This window comes from Tenrec ecaudatus, chromosome 3, assembly GCF_050624435.1.
Source record: "Tenrec ecaudatus isolate mTenEca1 chromosome 3, mTenEca1.hap1, whole genome shotgun sequence".
NCBI classification, from domain to species: domain Eukaryota; kingdom Metazoa; phylum Chordata; class Mammalia; order Afrosoricida; family Tenrecidae; genus Tenrec; species Tenrec ecaudatus.
Window position 1 is genome coordinate 155,912,074 of NC_134532.1, and position 19,521 is coordinate 155,931,594.

A 19,521-nucleotide genomic window follows, 5' to 3' on the forward strand; every position below is an offset into this window, starting at 1 on the left:
AGACGATTTGCTTTTCCTTACTCACCTTCAGTTGCACTTCCTCTTTGGGCAAAACAAGGGTGAATCTTGCACAGTTGTGTTCAGTTGAATTCTGGTCAGTTAGGCAAGTAAGATCTATTATTTCTAATTTGTCAATATACTGCAAAGATAAAGGGAAATCTTATTAAATTATAGTTCACAGATAATAGACATTTATCTTAGAGGGAAGGAAATTGATGTCCTTTGAAATCATTTGTATTTTTCTAATATTCTGGTTCTCAGCTTGGTGTCACAAAGCTTCCCAACCCCAAACCAGAACACCTTTGACAGTCAGGTAGTATTCTGGTCAAACAGATTTGGCAAAAACAAATCATTAAATTGTCACTAATTTTTTCAAACCAGGTATTAAACACAGGCACTATTAATAGTGTATTGATTCTGACTCATAGTGATTCTATCGGACAGAGTAGAACTTCCCCCTGTGGGTTTCCCAGACTAGAAATCTTTATGGAAGTAGAAAGCCTCATCTCTCTCCCATGGAGCACCTAGTGACTTCAGTCTGTTGACCTTGCAGTTGGCAGCCAGTTGTGCCACCAGGACTTCTTGTAAGAACGGAGCTATACTCACGACACAGGGAATCCAGAACAAATAAACCCCTCCGGCCCAACAATGAAAGTAGCAATACCAGGAGCTGAAGGAGAAGGCAGAGGGAGAAAGGGGAAACCCCCTCCCTGGGGGACAGACAACAGAAAAGTGGGTGAAGGGAGACATCGGTCAGTGTAAGACAAGAAAAAATAATGATTTATAAATTACCAAGGGTTCATGAGGGACGGAGGGTGGAGGAGGTGGAAAATGAGCTGATATCAAGGGCTCGAGTAGAAAGAAAATGTTTTGGAAATGATGGCAACATATGTACAAATGTGCTTGACACAATGGATGGATAGAAGGATTGTGATAAGAGCTGTACAAGCCCACAATAAAATGTTTTTAAAATAAATAAAAAATTTTAAAAATGAATAGCGCTATATACCTTCTGGGGTCTTAAGGTTTGAAGATAATCAAGCAGCCATCTAACAGTGAAGCAACAAGTCCACATGGAAGAAGCACACCAGCTTGTGCGATCATGAGGTGTCATTGGACCAAGTAACAGATATCAAAAGACCCATAACAAACAAACAAACAAACAAAATCATATTGTTGAGAAGGTCGGGGTCTGGGGGATGTTGGGGCAGAGACCCAAAGCTCATATGCAGACAATGGGACTTCCCCTCACAGAGGGGTCACAAGAAAGGGATGAGGCAACCAGGGAGCAGTAAAGCACCAATGAAACACACAATATTCCTCTGGTTCCTTGAGGCTTCCTCACCTACCACTCTCATGACCCCGGTCCTGCCGTTCACTGTGGGTTAGACTGGAGCATGTGCACAGGTACAGGTAAGAGATAAGAGCTCACCAGGAACAGGGATGGGAGTAGCAATACCAGGAAGGTGGGGGGAAAGTAGGGGGCGGAAAGGGGAACCAATCCCAATAATTGACACATAACCACACCACCTCCTCCAGGGGGACAAACAACAGAAACTGTGGGGGAAGGGTTGGTGTAAGATATGAAAATAATAATAATTTAAAAAAATTTTAGTGAGGCTCATACAACTCTTATCACAATCCTTACATCCATCCATTGTGTCAAGCACATTTGTACATTTGTTGTCATCATCACTCTCAAAATATAATTTATAATTTATCAAGGGGTCATGGGGGGGGGGAGGGAAGTGAAGCTGATACCAAAGGCTCAATAGAAAGTAAATGTCTAGAAAAGAATGATGGCAGCATATGTACAAACATGCTTGGTACAATTGATGTATGGGTTGTTATAAGAGTTGTTAGAGGGCCCAATAAAATTATATTTTAATAATAAGAATAAAAAACAATAGAGCTCTATAAAATATGTATTTATATACATAGGTTATAAGTTAAAAAATAAAATGAAAAATTATTTTGAAAGGCAATTAAAATTCAAACATGTCACTCATTTTATTATTTGTCTATATCTGCATGGATAAATACTAAATAATAATGCAGTGTTGCACATATCTTCCCAACAGCATATCCAATTATGTCACATTTGTTGTTAGGTTATACTTATAAGACAAGATTATTTTCCTTCTGGAAGTCCATGGCTTATTTCAAGTTCTTTACCAACATCATAATTCAGAGGCATAAATTATTTTCCAGTCTCCCTTACTCGTCCAATTTTCATAATCATATGAGGCCACTGAAAATGCCATGACACGGGTTTGGTGCACCTCAGTCCCCAAGGTAACATCTTCGCTTCTTAACACTTTCAGGTGTTCTTTTGTGGCAGGTTTTCTCAATATAATTCATTATTTGGTTTGTGTTAGCCAAGGTGGACTAGAGAAACAAATTCATAGACACTTATATGTGTGTAGGAAAGATCTTTATATACAAGAGCAATTGAACATTAAGAAAACATCCCAGCCCAGTCCAGATCAAGTCCATAAGCCCGAATTAGCCCCTATGTCTGATACCAATCTATAAAGTCCTCTTCCGACTCACAAAACACATGCAATGATGCTGAATGCAGGAGGATCACAGGCCAGTGGGTGGAAAGTGAGGTCGTGGATCCAGTGGTGGTGGTGTTGTAAACATCATCTCAGCACTGGCAGGGTTCTTCACGTGGCTTCAGCCTCTCTCCGTGTTTCTTCTCCACAGCAATGTCTTGCAGGGAGTGAGCAGAAAGAGAGTCTCCAACCTCCAAAGAGGAATACCAGAGTTCCCAGAATCCTCAGGAGAAGGCCAAGCCCACAAAGAGTCCTCATTAGGTACGACCTGATTGACAGGCTAGACTCCACCCCTTCACTCTTAATCCTTTCAAATTGACAAATGAGTATATAACTACATTGGTCATGGATCCAGGTAAAATTAAATCCCTGACAATTTCAATCTTTTCTCATATAGACTGATGAAGATTTTCATTCAGTTTAGTTTCCTTTATGTTGTGTAATCCACATTAAAGACTTTGATTTTCATTAGTGTTTCAAATCGCTTCCACTTTCAGCAAGCAAGGTTGTAACATACGCACATTGCAAGTTTTTAATGGCTCCATTCTGATGCCACACTCTTCTTCAGACAGTCCAATAAACAAACAAACCTAAGCCCACTGCCATTGAGTCAGTTATGATTTATAGTGAGGCCTATCTAGGGGTTCAAAGGCTGATAATCCTTAGAGGAGCAGATAGCCTCATTTCATTCCCTTAGAGTAGCTGGTGGGTTTGAACTACTTACCTGTGGTTAGCAGTCCTGCAACACCACTAGAGCTCCTTTCCAGCTTCTCTAGTTGCTCAGCATACAGGTTGAACCAGCATGTTGAAAGGATACAACCCTGATGGGCCCCTTCTTGCTTATAAATCTCACAAGATCGCTTTGTTCTAGTCCAAAGTACTGTCTCTTGGTACTGTGAACGGAGTTTTCATGAACACAGTTAAATATTCTGAAATCTCAATTCTCCCCAATTATAGTCGTGATTTGTTATGCTCCACAAAAACTCAAATACCTTTGCATTGTGAATAAAGCATCGTCTAATATTCTCTGACTTTAGCCAAGATCCATCTGATATCAATAACGATACCCTCATACCTCTTTTCTGAGAGCAGACTGAATTTCTGGTAATTCCCTGTTGATGTACTACGGCAACCATTTTTGAATTATGTTTAGCAAAATTTTATTTTCATGTGATAGTAATGATATTGTTTGATAATTCTTCATTTTGTTGGATCACTTATTTTCTTTTTTAAAAAATCATTTTATTGGGGACTCTTACAGCACTTAACACAATCCATCCATCCATCCATTGAGGATCATTTTTTCTTTGAAATGAACACAAATATGGATCCTCTTTGAATTGATTAGCCAGAAAGCTGCCTCCCAAATCTCTTGACTTCTGAGTGGTTCTGGTACTGCATTCGTTTGTTGAAACATTTCAATAGGTTGCGTTTTTTTAATATAACCAATATATTGTGAGTTAATAAAGATATATCATTCCACAGTTCCATCACATCAAGCAGTATTGCACAATTGCTATCAGAATCAGTTTCAAAACATTTATTTCCTTCTTGGACCCCTTGACATTGTCCCCCTTTTACCCCACCAACACACCTCCCCAAACCATTATTCTACTTGCTGTCCCTCTAAGTTCATCAATCCTGGGTTCCATATACTGAAAAATAGAAAAACATATAACGAAAAGTCAAAAGGTGACCCCAAAGACATGACACATCTGAGATGAACCCCAATATGTATTAAATAAACAAAGAACATGTTGAAGACCAGATCGAGCTTCATGTGCATCAGAGTGGGGGGTGGTGGTCAACTGACAAAGTTTTCACTGTTCAAGGTAGCCTTCTTATTTTGATCTCCTATAGTCATCTTTCCAATACACTCTACTTGGTAATCACTTTCCTTCCCTTCCTCTATTCTGGAGGGGAATCATGGAGATTTATTTCCTGGGTAAATCTCACAAATGTATCTTGGCTTCCACTGTCGTCCCTAGCGATTATACTAGCTTTTCTCTTCTTTGGCTTTGGATTGTATGATTTACAATCCTTCTGCCACTGATGTTGGTGTGCTTCTTCCATGTGGATTTAGTTGAGCTGTCACTTAGATGGCTGCTCGTTTGGAAACAAGCCTTTAAGACCCCATATACTGTTTTATCTGGTAGCAGGCACCATCTCAGCTGGTGGAGTTTTATTTTAGGAAATGCTTTCAGTGCAGCTAGAAGTTTTTCCTTCAGTACCTTGATCCTATCGCACCTTCTAGAAGAATTGAACACTGAGCAACTTTCTGGTATAGTGTTACATGCGTTCCTTCCATTTTCTTTTTATACTTCCTGTGTCATTCAATATTCTGCGCACAGGATTCTTAATATTGTTACTTGAGTTGAATTTGTACTTCAGGTCTTTCAGTTTTCTTTTTTTGGTTTTATAACTCCAAGTATTTTTTTGCACATCTGTATTTTCTCTTCTCAAGCCATCCCCTTGAAATCTTCAGTTCTGTCATTACATCATTTCTCCTATTGCATTCGCTACTCTAGTAAAACTCAAAAGAACAGTTCAGAGTCTCTTCTGACATCCGTGTCAGTTGTTTCCTTTGGCCTTTTCAAAAGCCTCTTCTTTTCTTTGTGCATGGTGCCATTGATGTCATCTCACGACTTGTCATCACCTCTGTTTTGAGATGCTTTCTAAATTCAGGAGGAATATACTTGCGGTCATTCCTTGGCTCTTATGTTTTCGTCTTCTACTTGCATGCGAGCAATTAATGATCTGTTCCACCCCACGGCCTTGTTCCGACTAAAGATAGTGAGCGTTTCCATCCTCTTTTCCCACAGATATAGTCAATGCTATTCATATGCATTCCAGCCAGGAAGTCCATCTCTGTCATCATTAATTATGAAAAAGGTATTGTTCACAAGTAAATCTTGGTCTTACAAATTCTATTATTCAATTTCTAAATAAACCCTGGTGGAAATTTTTACACAATGGAAACTGGCAAACATTGCAAACCAAAGCCTGCTTATTATTTTGTTGGCTGTCCCCAGAAGTCAGCAAACTTTTTACCAAATGGCCCTAGCGTAGGTATTTTAGGTTGTGTAAACCACAAACAGGCTCTGCCACATTTTTTAAGAGAAAACTATTTAAAACTGAAAACCATTGTTAGCTCAAACTTTTGTACTATAGGCCATAATCCAGGATAAAGTATAGGTATCTGCTTTTCAAAGCCCCCCTAGATCACTCCAGGGCTTCCCATGGAGCAGCATCACCCACATTGGGAAACACTTGCATAGACTTTATAAAAATCAGGTCAGGGGTCAAATTTAGGCCGGTGGCCATCATTTTCCAACCCCTGGCCTAGACTTAAGGAACTGAAGGAGAAAATGTAAATCAACCCCAACTAGACAAGACATTCATTCAGAACTTAAATATCTAATTCAACGAAGAAATTGCTCGTGTCATTGATGAACCCATGACATTCTGAATACATAATCATTGCATTACTCTCTGCTTATACATTATTATAAATAAATATCAGCTAGCCTTCTCATATATTGTATTTTATGACAAGTGAACTAGGCAAACAGTAATTAGAATACAACTCTATTTGTCAAATTATGACTGAGCTGCAAATCTGTACTATTACAAGAGTCTGTTAAAGATCATTGTCAGAGAATCAATTGACTACATAGAAGTTACAACAAAGGGCACTGTACAATTTATTAGTTTTTTAATTGTATGCCAAGCATTCCTGATCTGTTTGATAATATTTATAAATTTACATACAATATATGTATCAATATATTTTTTTGGTTAGAGAGGCAGTTGTTAAACATTTACCACACAACACTGATAAGAAGGATCATATTTTTTAAATTCTTTATGGTCAAGAACTTAGAAAGATTTCTTCTGAGTAATTGATATATATATAAACTGATCCGTATGCCACTGGCCTGACTTACCCTCTAGAGCAGCAGTTCTCAACCTGTGGCTTGCGACCCCTATAGGGGTCAAACGACCCTTTCATAAGGGTTACCCAATTCATAACAGTAGAAAATTACAGTTATGAAGTAACAATGAAAATAATGTTATGGTTGGGGGGGTCACCACAACATGAGGACTGTATTAAAGGGTTGCGGCACTAGGAAGGTTGAGAACCACTGTTCTAGAAAGATTAAAACCTCCTGAAATAAACTTGGTAGGATGTTTACAGTATAATATGAGATAAATTAGCCTCTTGAGATAAAAAGCCTTCTTCTTTTTATCTCTTTTTATTTTTCTTTCTGTTATGTCCAGTTTGAAATCTTGGGTGACGAAACTGGTTAATAAACTCAGCTGCTAAATGAAAGACTAGAAGATCAACTCCACTCACAGGGCCCTCAGAAGAAAGGGCTGGCAATCTGCTTTAGAAAAATCATTCATTGAAAACATTTGGATAATATTTACACCAGTTTAACTTATTTTGCTGCTTTCTAGAAATTCTCATTTTATTTTTCTGAATAATATAGTATATTAAAAAACAAATACATTAATAATTTGTGGAGTTATTTCTACAATGACAAGGTTGAAGGTGCATTTAGGTTGCCCTATTTAGGTTTAATGAATAAAGAACAACTAAAAATTGAGAAGTATAAGCAAAGGAGGTAAGCTTTTTTCATTAAGTCTTTAGAATAAGGATCTTTTTCTTATAGATTGTCTAGATCAAGCTGAGTGAGTTTCGCTGGTACAACGAAGGAAGCCACCGAGGTAGTGAGGTGTTAGATTTAGATAGAATACCTTAAATTGATTGAGTGATTACACAAGCAGAAATAATAACTTTTGGTTTACCACTTTAATTGTAGTTTTAAAAGAGCTTTAAATATCATCTCGTCTAGTTGCCTTCTGATGCTTGCATCTCCTTCCAGGAAATCACTGATACTGAGCTGCTAATTGCAAGGTCAGCAGTTTGAAACCACCTGAAACTTTCTACGCCTGTAGATTATTACGTCACAAAAACCTCAGGGCCATTTCTACCCTGTCCTATAGCGTCAATATGAGTCAGACTGGACTCAGCAGTTAATTTTGTTTGGTTGTTTGGTTTTTGGATATTTTGGGTAAATATCAACATTTGCTACCTACTCTGGCCCTGTGCTTTCTCCTGAAATTACTGCCCCAAATTTCCCAAGCGAACTGCATTGTCCTTTATCAATATTGGTAAACAACAATTCCATGGTATTTCATCCTAGCAACCTCTTCTTGGTATAATGATTAAGAATATGGTCACAACAGCAAGAACTCTTCTTATTCGTTGTATGATTTTGTGCAATTTTTAACCCTTCCATTAGACTATTCTATAAAGCGGGGATTAAAATAGTACCCACTCTACACAGTTGCAAGAATTTAAAAAATAATTATTTGTAATATATTATATGGTGCTCTTGAAATTATCTTCTTCATTTCAGAATGTAGTTGCAGGCTACAAGATAAAGTAGGGGCGGGGGGAGTTAAGTTATCACCTGGTACCAAACAACTTATGTTCAAATGGAGTTCTTCTTGCTGGGACCGAAGGAGAAGAATGCACAGAGAAAAGCATGATTTGATGGCTTCTTACTGAGTTAGCTAAGGAACTGTAACACGTCTTCTCATAATTAGCAGCCTTTAGAGATTTAAATTTTCCTGTTTTAATTGGTTTTACTAGACCATCTTCATTGAAAGAGAGACAATTTAAAGTCAATAATAGATGATGTGACAAGTGTATATTGGGAAAAATATTGAATCAGCTAAACATATTTAACTACTTACTATTGTACTTTTTTTGTCGCTGTAAAAGAAAAGTGTAGTTCCTCTCAGCTCTGTCCAATAATATTTAAATTCCTGTAGGAAAAAAATTAGAAGCATATTTTGTTAGTGTACATCCACACATTGTCCTGCCGCTTATTTCCTTTGTGACTTTATTAATTACTTGTTTCATATAAAATGGTTCTTCATCCTGAGATAATTTAAATGTTCATGTTATACAATTCTTACATTTGATTATTTAATCTTCTTCAGAATTATTTTAGCATGTAATTTGTAATGAGGTTTCAACTTTATTTGTCTTCATTTCCCAAAGCTCTCCCCAGAGGTTTGAGGTATTTGACTTTTTATGTACTTTTAGAGGAAGCTTACACCGAAAAAACGATCAGTTTGAGCGGTCATAATAGGAGAAGCATATAATATATACTTTGAAGGACAGTTGAAACAATTGAATGAATTAACACACGCAGAGCACTAAGCATAGGATTTGGCTCATAGTTTGAGTTCCATGAAATGTCAATATTATTGTTATTACAAGGATATATGAGAAATTGATATAAACTATTTGACACTGTTATCATTGATTCTTGAAATTAAAATTTCACTCAGAGAGCAATGACTTAGTTATGACATTCACAAGACTGAATTTTAAAAAGTAGCACTTTATTGTGATTTAGGTAAAAGTTTGCAGAGCAATTAGCTTCCTATTCAACAATTTTCACACAACTTCTTTTGTGACATTGGGTGCTAGACCCTCAATGTGACAGCAGACTCCCCTGCCACCCTCTGTTTTTGTTTCCACTCACCCGTCTATCTTGTCCCTACTTGCCTTCCGAACTTTCCTTTTGGAAAAATGGTACCCTTGTTGTCTTATATACTTGACTGCTTTGAAGTACATTTTCCTCTTTGGTATTATTGTTTACTGTATAGGCCTGTTTATAAAATAATCTTCAGGAATTAAGTTCAGTCCCAACTTTGAAGGGTGTCTAAAGACCATAGTCTCAGGGGTTCCACTAGACTCCATCAGAGCAGTAAGTTAGGTCTTACTTATAAATTTGAATTTTGTTTTCTCGTTCTACTCAGCATCGACTATTGTGATAGCTGGTTTAGATTTAGACTTTCTCGTCAGAGTTTAGTGGAGGCTGTGGTTGATATGATCCACTAGTCTTTTGAACTACTTATGTCTTTGAGTCTTTGGTTTCTTCACTCTTCTTTACACTGGATGGAATGAGATATATTTTTGAATCTTAGCTGGCCACTCATAAGCCTTTTTAAGACCTCAATCACTACTCACCAAAGTAGTCTGTAGAATATTGTCTTTATGGACTAGGCTTTACGTCAGTTGTCCTGGATGACCCCTGACTGCCATCAAGTCATTTTGGCCTCAGTGACCCTATAGCACAGGGCAGAACTGCTCTGTGGGTTTCTGAGACTGTAACTCTTACGAGAATAGAGAGTCTTGCCTTTCTCCCATGGAGCAGCTAGTGGTTTCAAACTTCTGGAAAAGCCGAATTCTCACATAGTGTTTGATCATTATGGTTACCAGCAAAACATTTATTTTCAAACCTGGTAAGAATGGCACAGGGGCCACATCTTGTCTTTTTTGACTTCACAAAGGAGGAGGAGACTCAAACTCAACATTAGCCCAAGGCTGAGTCTGTGTCAGAGATCAGACATGCCTCCATCCTTCTCTACCAATTCTGGCACCACCTGTCTCTACACAGAAACTCATGAATAATACTCATGATTATGTGATTTATTAAGTTAAAAAGTTACAGGATAAAAATGTGCACGGTACAGTTCTTCTACCCAAGAGGACCTTTCACAGTTGTGCCAGCTTAGTCTCTCTAGTCCTCAGCCTCTCAGCCATGTGGCCTTTGGCTCCTGTCCTGCCCAGGAAATGTTGCAAAGTTCCTTTAGCACTGTTGTCAATGTCCCCAAACGCTTGACTCCAACAAAAGCCTAAGCCTGGTGCTCTGCTCTAGCTCCAAGAGTCTCCAAACCTAACCCTCCTCAGCCTTCAATTAAGTGCCTGCAGGCACCCTACTCTGCAAGAAGTCCTTTGCGGAAGGCACTCCGCTTTATGCATTCGGTCGACCTGACCCCGTCACTCCATCTCACCCTCAAGCTCGGGTTCTTCTGCTCACCCTCTGCCACTGCTCTACTCTCACACTTCCGTGTCTCCTGGATTGAGAAGATTCCGCTTGCAAGGAAACTCAGGGTCCAAAGGATGTGCTCTACCGGCTTTTCTTGCTTGATAATCACGAGATCCCCTCTTCCATACCTGTTTCTGAAACGGCTCATTTTAAATCCAGCAGGATGACAAACTGATCAATCCTTTCATTAGATTTCCATGTCTTATTTGCATGCAATCCTGTCATTTGGTGGGAATTACAAATATTTTGACTAAAAGAGCCTTATCAAGTAATTCCCTGCATAACATACCTCTTTGGAATGCATACACTCTCTCAAATAATAAAACTCTAGAATCAATTTCACTTTGATTTGCCGTATCTCCTGAAAACTCAAGATTAAGTTCACTTTTTAATGACAGCCATGTCTTTGCACATGCGCTCCCTGGATCTTCGTAGTTTGTGATACCTAGTAAGATACTGAAGCCTTGGTGGTGGTGTCAGTTAGGTGTTGGGTTGTTAGTTGCAAGGTGGTGGTTCAAATTCACCAGCTACTCCATGAAAGAAAGGTGAAGCTCTCTAACTCCTTAAAGATTTATGGCCGAGAAAATCTGTTTATAGTCACCATTAATCAGAATCATCTTGATGGCGGTGAATTTAATTTGTAGCCAAAAAAGGCCCACAATGTTGGTAATTCAAACCCACCAACATTTCTGCACTAGAAAAATGAGGCTATTTCTCTTCAAAAGATGTGTAGCCTCCAAAACCTTAGGTAGCTTTTCCAGCCTGTGCGATAGGTCGCTATGAATGACACTTGACTGGCTGGCCGTTGTGTGGTTAGTATAACCAGCCCTTCTCAAACCTCGTGCAGTAAAGCAGGAAATGTTGTCTGTCTGTCACCATTTTGTAACTCATTCACTGGTTCCTCTGATCCGGCTATACTTGACTGAAGTTAAATAACCTAGGTTGGCTTCACTTATTTGTCTTGCATTTAGGAATATGGGAACGGCTGGGAACACTGGACCAATTAGGGCCTTCCTCCATATGGTTTCTCAAACACTGTGTTTCTCAAACACAAGTTGAAGGCAGCCTAGACTTGTTCAGAGTGGCAGAACGCTTTCTAGGAGCCAGAGAGCACAATCCCCAAGGTGCAAGCCTTATCCAAGCTTCTCCTTAGGCCATGTTTACCGAAGCATGTCTCATGGCCAACCGAGAGAAAAGTAGACTGCGCTCTCCACGACGAACAGGAAGTTCCCATTTCAAGAGGACAGGCACGTGAATCGAGAAGACATTGGTAGTGTTACTGCTGCAGTAATCTACCAAACGGCAAAGTTTCTTTGTCCAAGTCCAGTGGTGTTTCTAAAGCCTAGTTCCCCCTGGAGAAACAGCGAATGCTTCTGAACCAAGAAGCAATTACCATAAGAGAAAAAACTAATTCAAAACAGCATCTGATTAAAAACAACAGCAACAACAAACATCTGATTGTAAGCCAAGCCAATAGATGGCCCCAAGAGGAGAAATTCTAAAACTAGGTAAAGCGTTTACTGTTTTTTTAAATCCAGATTCGTATCTAACTGACACATCTCAGAGTTAAGCAATGTATGAAGACAAGAGGGCACAGCTTAATGTCAGCAACATCAGAAGCATGTTCTTCATTGCTTTTCATGCAATAAGCAAAGCGCACTGCCCGTTAGTGGTCTCACTGGTGCCTTTTCTTCACTCTCTCATTCTGTGCAGTCTGCACAGTGCTGCCAGAGGGCATGACTCTGCGGAGGATCTAGGAGGTGAACTTGGGAAAGCTGGTCTGCTCAGTACAGCTTCTTCCGGTTCTCTCTCAGCTCAGCTTATCAGGAAAGCCTAGGTGTTTGCTGTTTCCTGCCCAGTAACTAAGGGCCTCAGAGAAAGGAGGCTTATCGCTGTTTAAGTCTGGGGTAGAGTGTAGCACAGTGTGGCCTCAACATTTAGACCATTTGTTTACTGTGATTGCTCTTAGTGGCTTTCACATCAATGCCAATTCACGGTGCGTCCAAGTGTGCCGAGTAGAATGGCGCTCCGTAGGGTTTCAAACCCGCGATCTTTCGGCAGCAGATTGCCAGGCCTTACTCCAGAGATATTTCTGGACCAGTTCCACTAATGCGTAGCCATTGGTGCTGTTCAGGGACTGCTTGCTTACTTATAGACTTTTCCAATAATTAAAGTGACAAGTAGACGTGCATGTATAATTCCCTCATTTTCAACTGATTATTCAACACATGAGTAGAAACATGTAAACAGAGTATGAAAATAGGGAATGACTGCTAGGGGGTTCCTTGTGAGATGATGAAAGCGTCCTGGAAGTAGGTAGTGTGATGGTGCTACAACGCTGTGAACGGACAAAAGTTCCACTGAGTTTTAAATGGAAGCGAAAGTAGTAATCATAACGATTACTGTGTATGTTGGATGAGGGAGCCCTGGTGGGGTGGTGGTTATGTGTTGAGCTGTGATCCGAAAGCACAGGAGTTCCAAGCCACCAGCTGCTGCTCCTTGGCAGAAAGAGTCTTGGAAACTCATGGGGAGGTCTACCCTGTCCTACAGGGCTGCTATGAGTCGGCATCGACTGTATGGCAGAATTTGGTGTGGATGTTCACTGTTAAGCAAACAAGAATATGAGGAGGCTTCAAAAGTGTGTAGAAAATTCCATTATTTTTATTCCATTTTCCTGAATCTTTTTGAAGTCCTTTCATTGAAGAAGGGAGACTAGACAGTAGGCATTGCTTCATAGAGTCGTAGAGGGAGTGGATATACTAACAGGGTATGTATGCTAGGTATTAGGGCCTACAACGTAGCAGGTGTCCAATTAAAGCTAACCGTTGTGGGTAAACCAGAAACACTTTATCACTCAAATTATTGATAACTGTTTTACATTTTCATGATGTATTTCTTCCACATGGTAATTTATGTGGGTGAGTGGTAGTAGAAGCATCTAAAATAGATCTTTTACAATAGGATTATGTGTTGCATAAGGGTGGATATGCTCAACTATTAACTGGAAGGTTGGTGATTTGAACCCACGAGCCATTTCATGGAAGAAACAACCTGAAAGGTCTGCTCCCATGAAGAAAGCCTATGGTGCAGTTCTCCCTTTCCGGAGAGGGTTGTTAGCAATCACACGGACTCGACAGCACACAAAAATAAGGTGTGTGAATGAAAAGGTATTTAGTAGACCAGAATAATTAACCTCTATAAATTACCCTACCGTAATTTCCTCAACAGATTGAAAAACTGGATTTAGAAATTGATCCAAGAAGCTATAATCTATACTGTCTCTATGATCAGAAAAATGTTCTGTAAAACCATGAGAGTGACTGATCCCTTCCTCTCCCACCCCCTCCTCTTTCATCTCTAATAACTGTGAGTTGGATGAAGAATGTTACAGAGCACATAAATTTTCCATCCAATAATTCATGCACATTTTGTTTCGTGTCATTGTTTGCAATTTCTGCAACAAAGCAAGTGATTGATGCTTTTGAAAAATACTTGAATTTTCTGAGATTTGACCTATGGTTACAGAATAAAACAATTCAAATTTTCTTGGGGGGATTTCTCATATTTCTTGATTTCAGGCTTTTCACAACATGTTCCAAAGTTCCAAAGTAAGTAAACAAACAAACAAAAAACCCAATCCAGTTAATATGAAGATTTCCACTCCTGGTGACCTCGTGGGCGTCAGAGTACTGGGCTCCACAGGGCTGTCAGAAGGTTTTCAGGAGAGAGGTCATTGGGGCTTAAAAACCAAACAATAGTTTAGCTTAATGAGTAAAGAAGATCTGTCTTGAGCTTTTTAAAGAGCTATCTATAGACTCTCAAAAGAGCCCTAGTGGTCCAGTGGGTTACTAATTGGTCTGCTAACGAAAGGGCTCTTAAGTTTTCTGCTCCCATAGATTTATAGCCTTAGAAACCCAAAGGTACCATTCTATTCTGTCTTCTAGAATTTCTGTAAATCAGAATTAACTTGGTTTGGCTTACAGTGGACCAAATGGACAGAAACAATAGGGGGCAGTGAGTTTATGCTAGCCGGGGAGTAACAACTCAACAAAGGAAGAAGAAGAAGATGTCTGCACAATTCCAAGTACTGTCACCAAATGGTGCGTGTACACTGCTGAGTTGGTGGTGTTTTTGTTATGTTGCTGTGCACATGTATTCTTAACCACACAATATGCAAAATTACAAACAATCGAACCAAATCGATGCCTTCAAGTGATATTGTTGGTTTAGCATAGAAAGGTCAGTTCAGGCCAATCGTTTCGGAGGTGCTCATGCAGTATTCCTGACCCCAAGCAGTCTGGATTCTGCATTTCCGCTTTCTTAATTTCTTTTTAAAATGTATTATTTTATTGGATACAGTGCTGGGAACAATGACTCGTATCTTGGATACATGATTTCATTAATTCCTCTTTAAAAACCCTTTGCTATTGTTATTGTTAGATGCCCACAAGTCAATTCAGATTCACATTGCCTCCACAAGCAGAGAATTGGGAAAGGAGTCTTAGTTGCAGAACAGGTCTGCTAGTTTACAGCTCTGTGATTCTAACTCGCCAGCTGTTCTTTGGGAGAAATATGTGGCTGTCTATTTCTGGAAAACTTATAGGCTCAGAACCCTTATGGGGCAGTTCTACTTGTTCGCAAGGGTTGCTCTGAGTCAGAATCTACACAACAGCACATAACAATAACAATCTTTATGGGAGCAGATTGCCAAAATTTCCTCACAGACCTCCTAGTAGGTTCGAACTACCAACCTTTAGGGTTAGCAGTTGAGTGCTTAGCTATTGTGCCACTAAGATCCTTTATTAATTTCTTTGTTGTATATTTATAATAATTTACATGGAGCATTATTACAGGAACACACATGTAATATCCATATAAATGAATAGTCTCCTGTCAGGAATCTGTTCTCAAAGGGTTTTCTTAAAAGGAGTGTGATTTTAAAACTTTGGACGTTACTGAAATAGCCAACTGTGCTGGAAAACACAACTGAGACAAGGCTGAATTTTTCCTAGAGAATTAGAGGCAAGTAGGAGGCTAATCAAAGATATTTTATTTTAAGATCACTATGATGACGGTGTCTTTGTTGTTAGATCAACAAGAAGACATTTCACACACACTATTTTTAACTTTAGCACACGGCCAATTAAAGAAACTGTGAGAAACTGTCAAAAGTCTCTCTTGTTTCCAAACGATTAAAAAAATATAGGACTTCACCATTTATAACGATAGTGGTTTGCGTCCCTCACCGTGGCATTTCAGCACTGTGTACTGTGTACCGTGGTGCCGCGGAGTAAGGGCTGGGCTGCTAACGAAAGGCCTGGGATGAAAACTCCGCAGCACTTCCAGGCAGCAAGCTGAGGCTGGCTACTGCTGCGAAGGCTTCAGAGCCTCAGACAGGACGGTCTCACTATGAACCAGAATGGACTGCGTGGCAGTGGGTTGGCTTTGGGTAGTATCAATGAAGATTTCCTGGTTAGTCATAGGTTCTTGACCTGGGTCTGTCTGCAATTGCATGCAATGGTTTCTGTGTATGTTTACGGAATATTTTCCTGAAGGAAATGTCTTGATTGTTCATGGTACAAAAAGAGCTCAAACCAAAACAGCTCTCAATGTGAAAGTGCCCTATTATAGAGCAGGTAACTCATCAGCTATATTTTCTCTAGCTTCAAGGTCTCCATTTCACGTCCCACCTTTCTACAGGCCATTAGCTTCAAATAGGACCTTCCTCTATGCCGAGGGCCACTTTCCTTTCATAGGTTCCTTGGCATGTTGCTACTGCGTCCTTGGAAATCTCACTATTTTCCTGAACTTTTCTTCATATCATCAAATTCTATCATTATAGCTCTCCTTTACGCCATATGACTTGTGGGCTCAAATGGATTAAGTTGATAAGCATATGCCTAATAATGAAATGGGAAGCAATTTGCATCAGGTGTTTCATCTATGTTATCCTTTTAAGTCCTTGAAACCAATAAGTTGACATTATGTTTGTCCTCTTGCTTTCTTCTCTCTCTCATGTAAATAGATCCTTTGGTATGAATCCAAATGGAAAAATTTATTACATCAGAAATACATATACCTATAGTTTATTCCTATCATTTCAAAGCCTAATTTCTAAGGAAGCTAAGGAGAAGCAATCATGTCAATCATCCCTATTAACTGTGAGCCTCTTAAAGAGAAACTTGCTAAGTCTTCTTCATGTTTGTGTCTCTGGAACTGAGTGAGCACATAGAAGACACTCAATAAAATTGTTTGAATAAGTCAATTGATTACATACCTAATATATTCCAGGCATTGGACAAATAACATTCTTCTCATTTTATAATTAAGGAAACAAATGACACTCATCCCATTTTATAATTAAGGAAATTGGGTCTCAGAAAGATTGGAACTTGCACAAGATCACCAACTACAAGTGGCACACCAGTAGTTAAAGGCCCATTTTATTAACATTCTAAAATTCTTCATTCTGCTACCCATACCAATGGCATGAGTTCTTTAAACATTAAAAGAAAGCTGATTAATTGATCACAGGATCAATCTATAAACTCCTCCCAGGGGACTAACAACAGGTGAGGGGTAATGTAAGATATGAAAATAATAATCTATAACTTATTAAGGGTTCGTGAGGGAGGGTAGGTGCAGGAGGGAGGGGAAAGAAATGGGGAGCCGATATCAGGGGTTCAAGCGGGAAAAGAATGCTTTCAAAACGATGATGGCAGCATATGTGCAAATGTGCTCGACACAATGTATGTATATCTTGTGATGAGATGTAAGAGCCCCCAATAAAAGTATGTAATCATTTAAAAGAGAAAACTGATTCTGTAACCATTATTTTAGGACTTTGGGAGGCATTAAAAGAATAATCAAATGTAAATTTCAAATAAAAACTGTTCCCTTCCCTACTCCTCTCTCCTGTCAGTGTACCAATGTGATGAATTTGTGATGTCAAGATGGCACTTTTTACAAAAAAATATCTAAGATTAAGCTGGGTGGTCAACTGAAAACCATGCCAGTGTTGTTGCTAGTTGCTGTCCACTTGTCTTTGACTCATGGTGACCCTACTTAAACTAGAGTAAAGCATTGCCTGATCCTCCATAGCCTCACCGTCTGGTATGTTTCAGTCCATGTTTCTACTTTAACAAAGAGGACGTCCTTTTCCCAGGACTAATCTTTTCAAACCATGTATCCAAAGTCGTAACTGACATGTATTATTAGCACATGTTTGACACCCACAACAGAGTTCAGATCACCAAATCTTCATTCTGCAATAGTAAATGACCTAACGATGCACACAAGAAATAAAAATATGCCATTGTAGATGTTTTCACACACATGTTTCTATATGTTTAATATATCCTCAAGTGACATTTTGCTATTATTGAAAAATTTCATATCAGAAAATGCTTAAAATTCTTGCTTTATTATATCCAAATTTTCATAAAATTAAAACAATTATCTTAACGAGCACATTCACATGTATTGCTCTCATTCATTTTAAATTAGTTAAAATTACTGTTTTTAAAGAACGGATTTAGCCAATTGTAGGTTTTAATTGTTGACATTTAAAAAGATGGAACATTTTGTGAGTTTTCTTACAACAAAAAGATTTACGTGACTTAGTGAGTGTATGCAACAGCCAGGATAAAAAACCTAAGGCCATACATAATATCCTAAATATTATTTTTTAAATGATCCTGAGCAGTGTTTCAGGCTAGCTAGTGTCATTAGCTACCGCGGAGTGACCCCAAGCTCCTAGCAAGCCCCTGTCAAACAGCACAAAGCATTGCTGGATCCATCCCCATTCCTATCAGAGTGGTAAACAGTCTCAATTCTATCTTTTAAACCTTTCCACACTAATTTGAATCTTATATTTATGTATGCACATAAACACGCATCTGAGGATTTCAAAAATTCTCTGGAAAATAGAACTAAAAGCCAAAGGAGCTTTCCCAGAGACTTGTTACAGCCCAGTTATACACACATGTATCATATAGAAAGCAAGCAGTGTTGGAATCATATTTTCTGAGCTCCAGGAAAAGAAGGGAAAGTTTAATCCCAAAAGAAACGTGGAGCTGCCTTATCGCATTACATTACTATGAAATACATTTTATATGAAGCAGAAGCTTCTGATTTAATGTCAATATCTCTATACTTACCTGGTATTCTGGCCGCTTAACTAATAAAAAGCCTTCAAAGTACAAGGGTAGAGCAGTAATCTTTAACCTTTCCTGGAAGATCCTGCGAGGGGCCGGTTTGGGAGGCTTCTTATCCATCATAGCCTTTGGTAGGTAGTTCGATGTCAGCTGTATCCAGTGTCAAACAAAATGATCTCTCCCTGAGTTAGGGGAAAAGGCAACAGTGCAAAGAGGAAGTCCAAACTTGCTTTTTAACCACCACCCAGCACCACCACCAGGCCTCACAGGACACACACACACACACACACACACACACACACACACACACACTTCCTTTCCTTTTTGAGGTGAGAAAGAACACCAATTTTTTAGAGGACAATCTTTGTGGACTACATGTACCTGGGTTTGAGTTATATTAGCAAAATAAACAGAAGATTAATATCACCCCAGGATGAAAGAAACAGACAGGTGCAGAGCATGCGGATTTGAGGGGAGAGATGAAGGACAAGCTATATTTTTCCACCTGCTTTTTGTTTGCTTATTGCTATTCACTTTTATTCCCAGAAAACACGACTTGAATAAACTCCACTTCATTAAACATTACTTCATGGGATAATCTTATTAGCTCTATTTCTGTTGCCTAAATATTTCAGGCCCAAACTCTATGGTGACCCCAAAGGGTTTCTGAAACTAACCCTTTGTGGGAGTAGAAAGCCTCATCTTTCTCCTGTGGAGTGGCTGGTGGTTTTGAACTGCAGCCTTGTGGTTGGCAGTCCATTGAGTACCCCACGACTGTACCAGGGCTCCTTATATTTCAGGACCAAGCTTTGCTTGAATTAATGAATCAATCAACCAACCAAGCAACCAATCAATCTAAGGTTCAACTGATTCTATGCCATTTTGATGGCC

General features: G+C 39.1%; 1 protein-coding gene across 1 annotated transcript in view; it reads right to left on the reverse strand.

The window, feature by feature from the left end:
• The window catches only part of STAP1 (signal transducing adaptor family member 1), a 49,235-nt gene extending 30,482 nt beyond the window's left edge, over positions 1–18,753 (reverse strand). The window contains exons 1-3 of the mRNA XM_075543574.1: positions 18,634–18,753; positions 8,325–8,396; positions 26–139 (exon numbers count right to left, since the gene is read on the reverse strand). Of these exons, the coding sequence (XP_075399689.1) occupies positions 26–139; positions 8,325–8,396; positions 18,634–18,753 (306 nt within the window). The remainder of the gene's footprint in view (positions 1–25; positions 140–8,324; positions 8,397–18,633) is intronic.
• Positions 18,754–19,521: the final 768 nt, after the last annotated feature.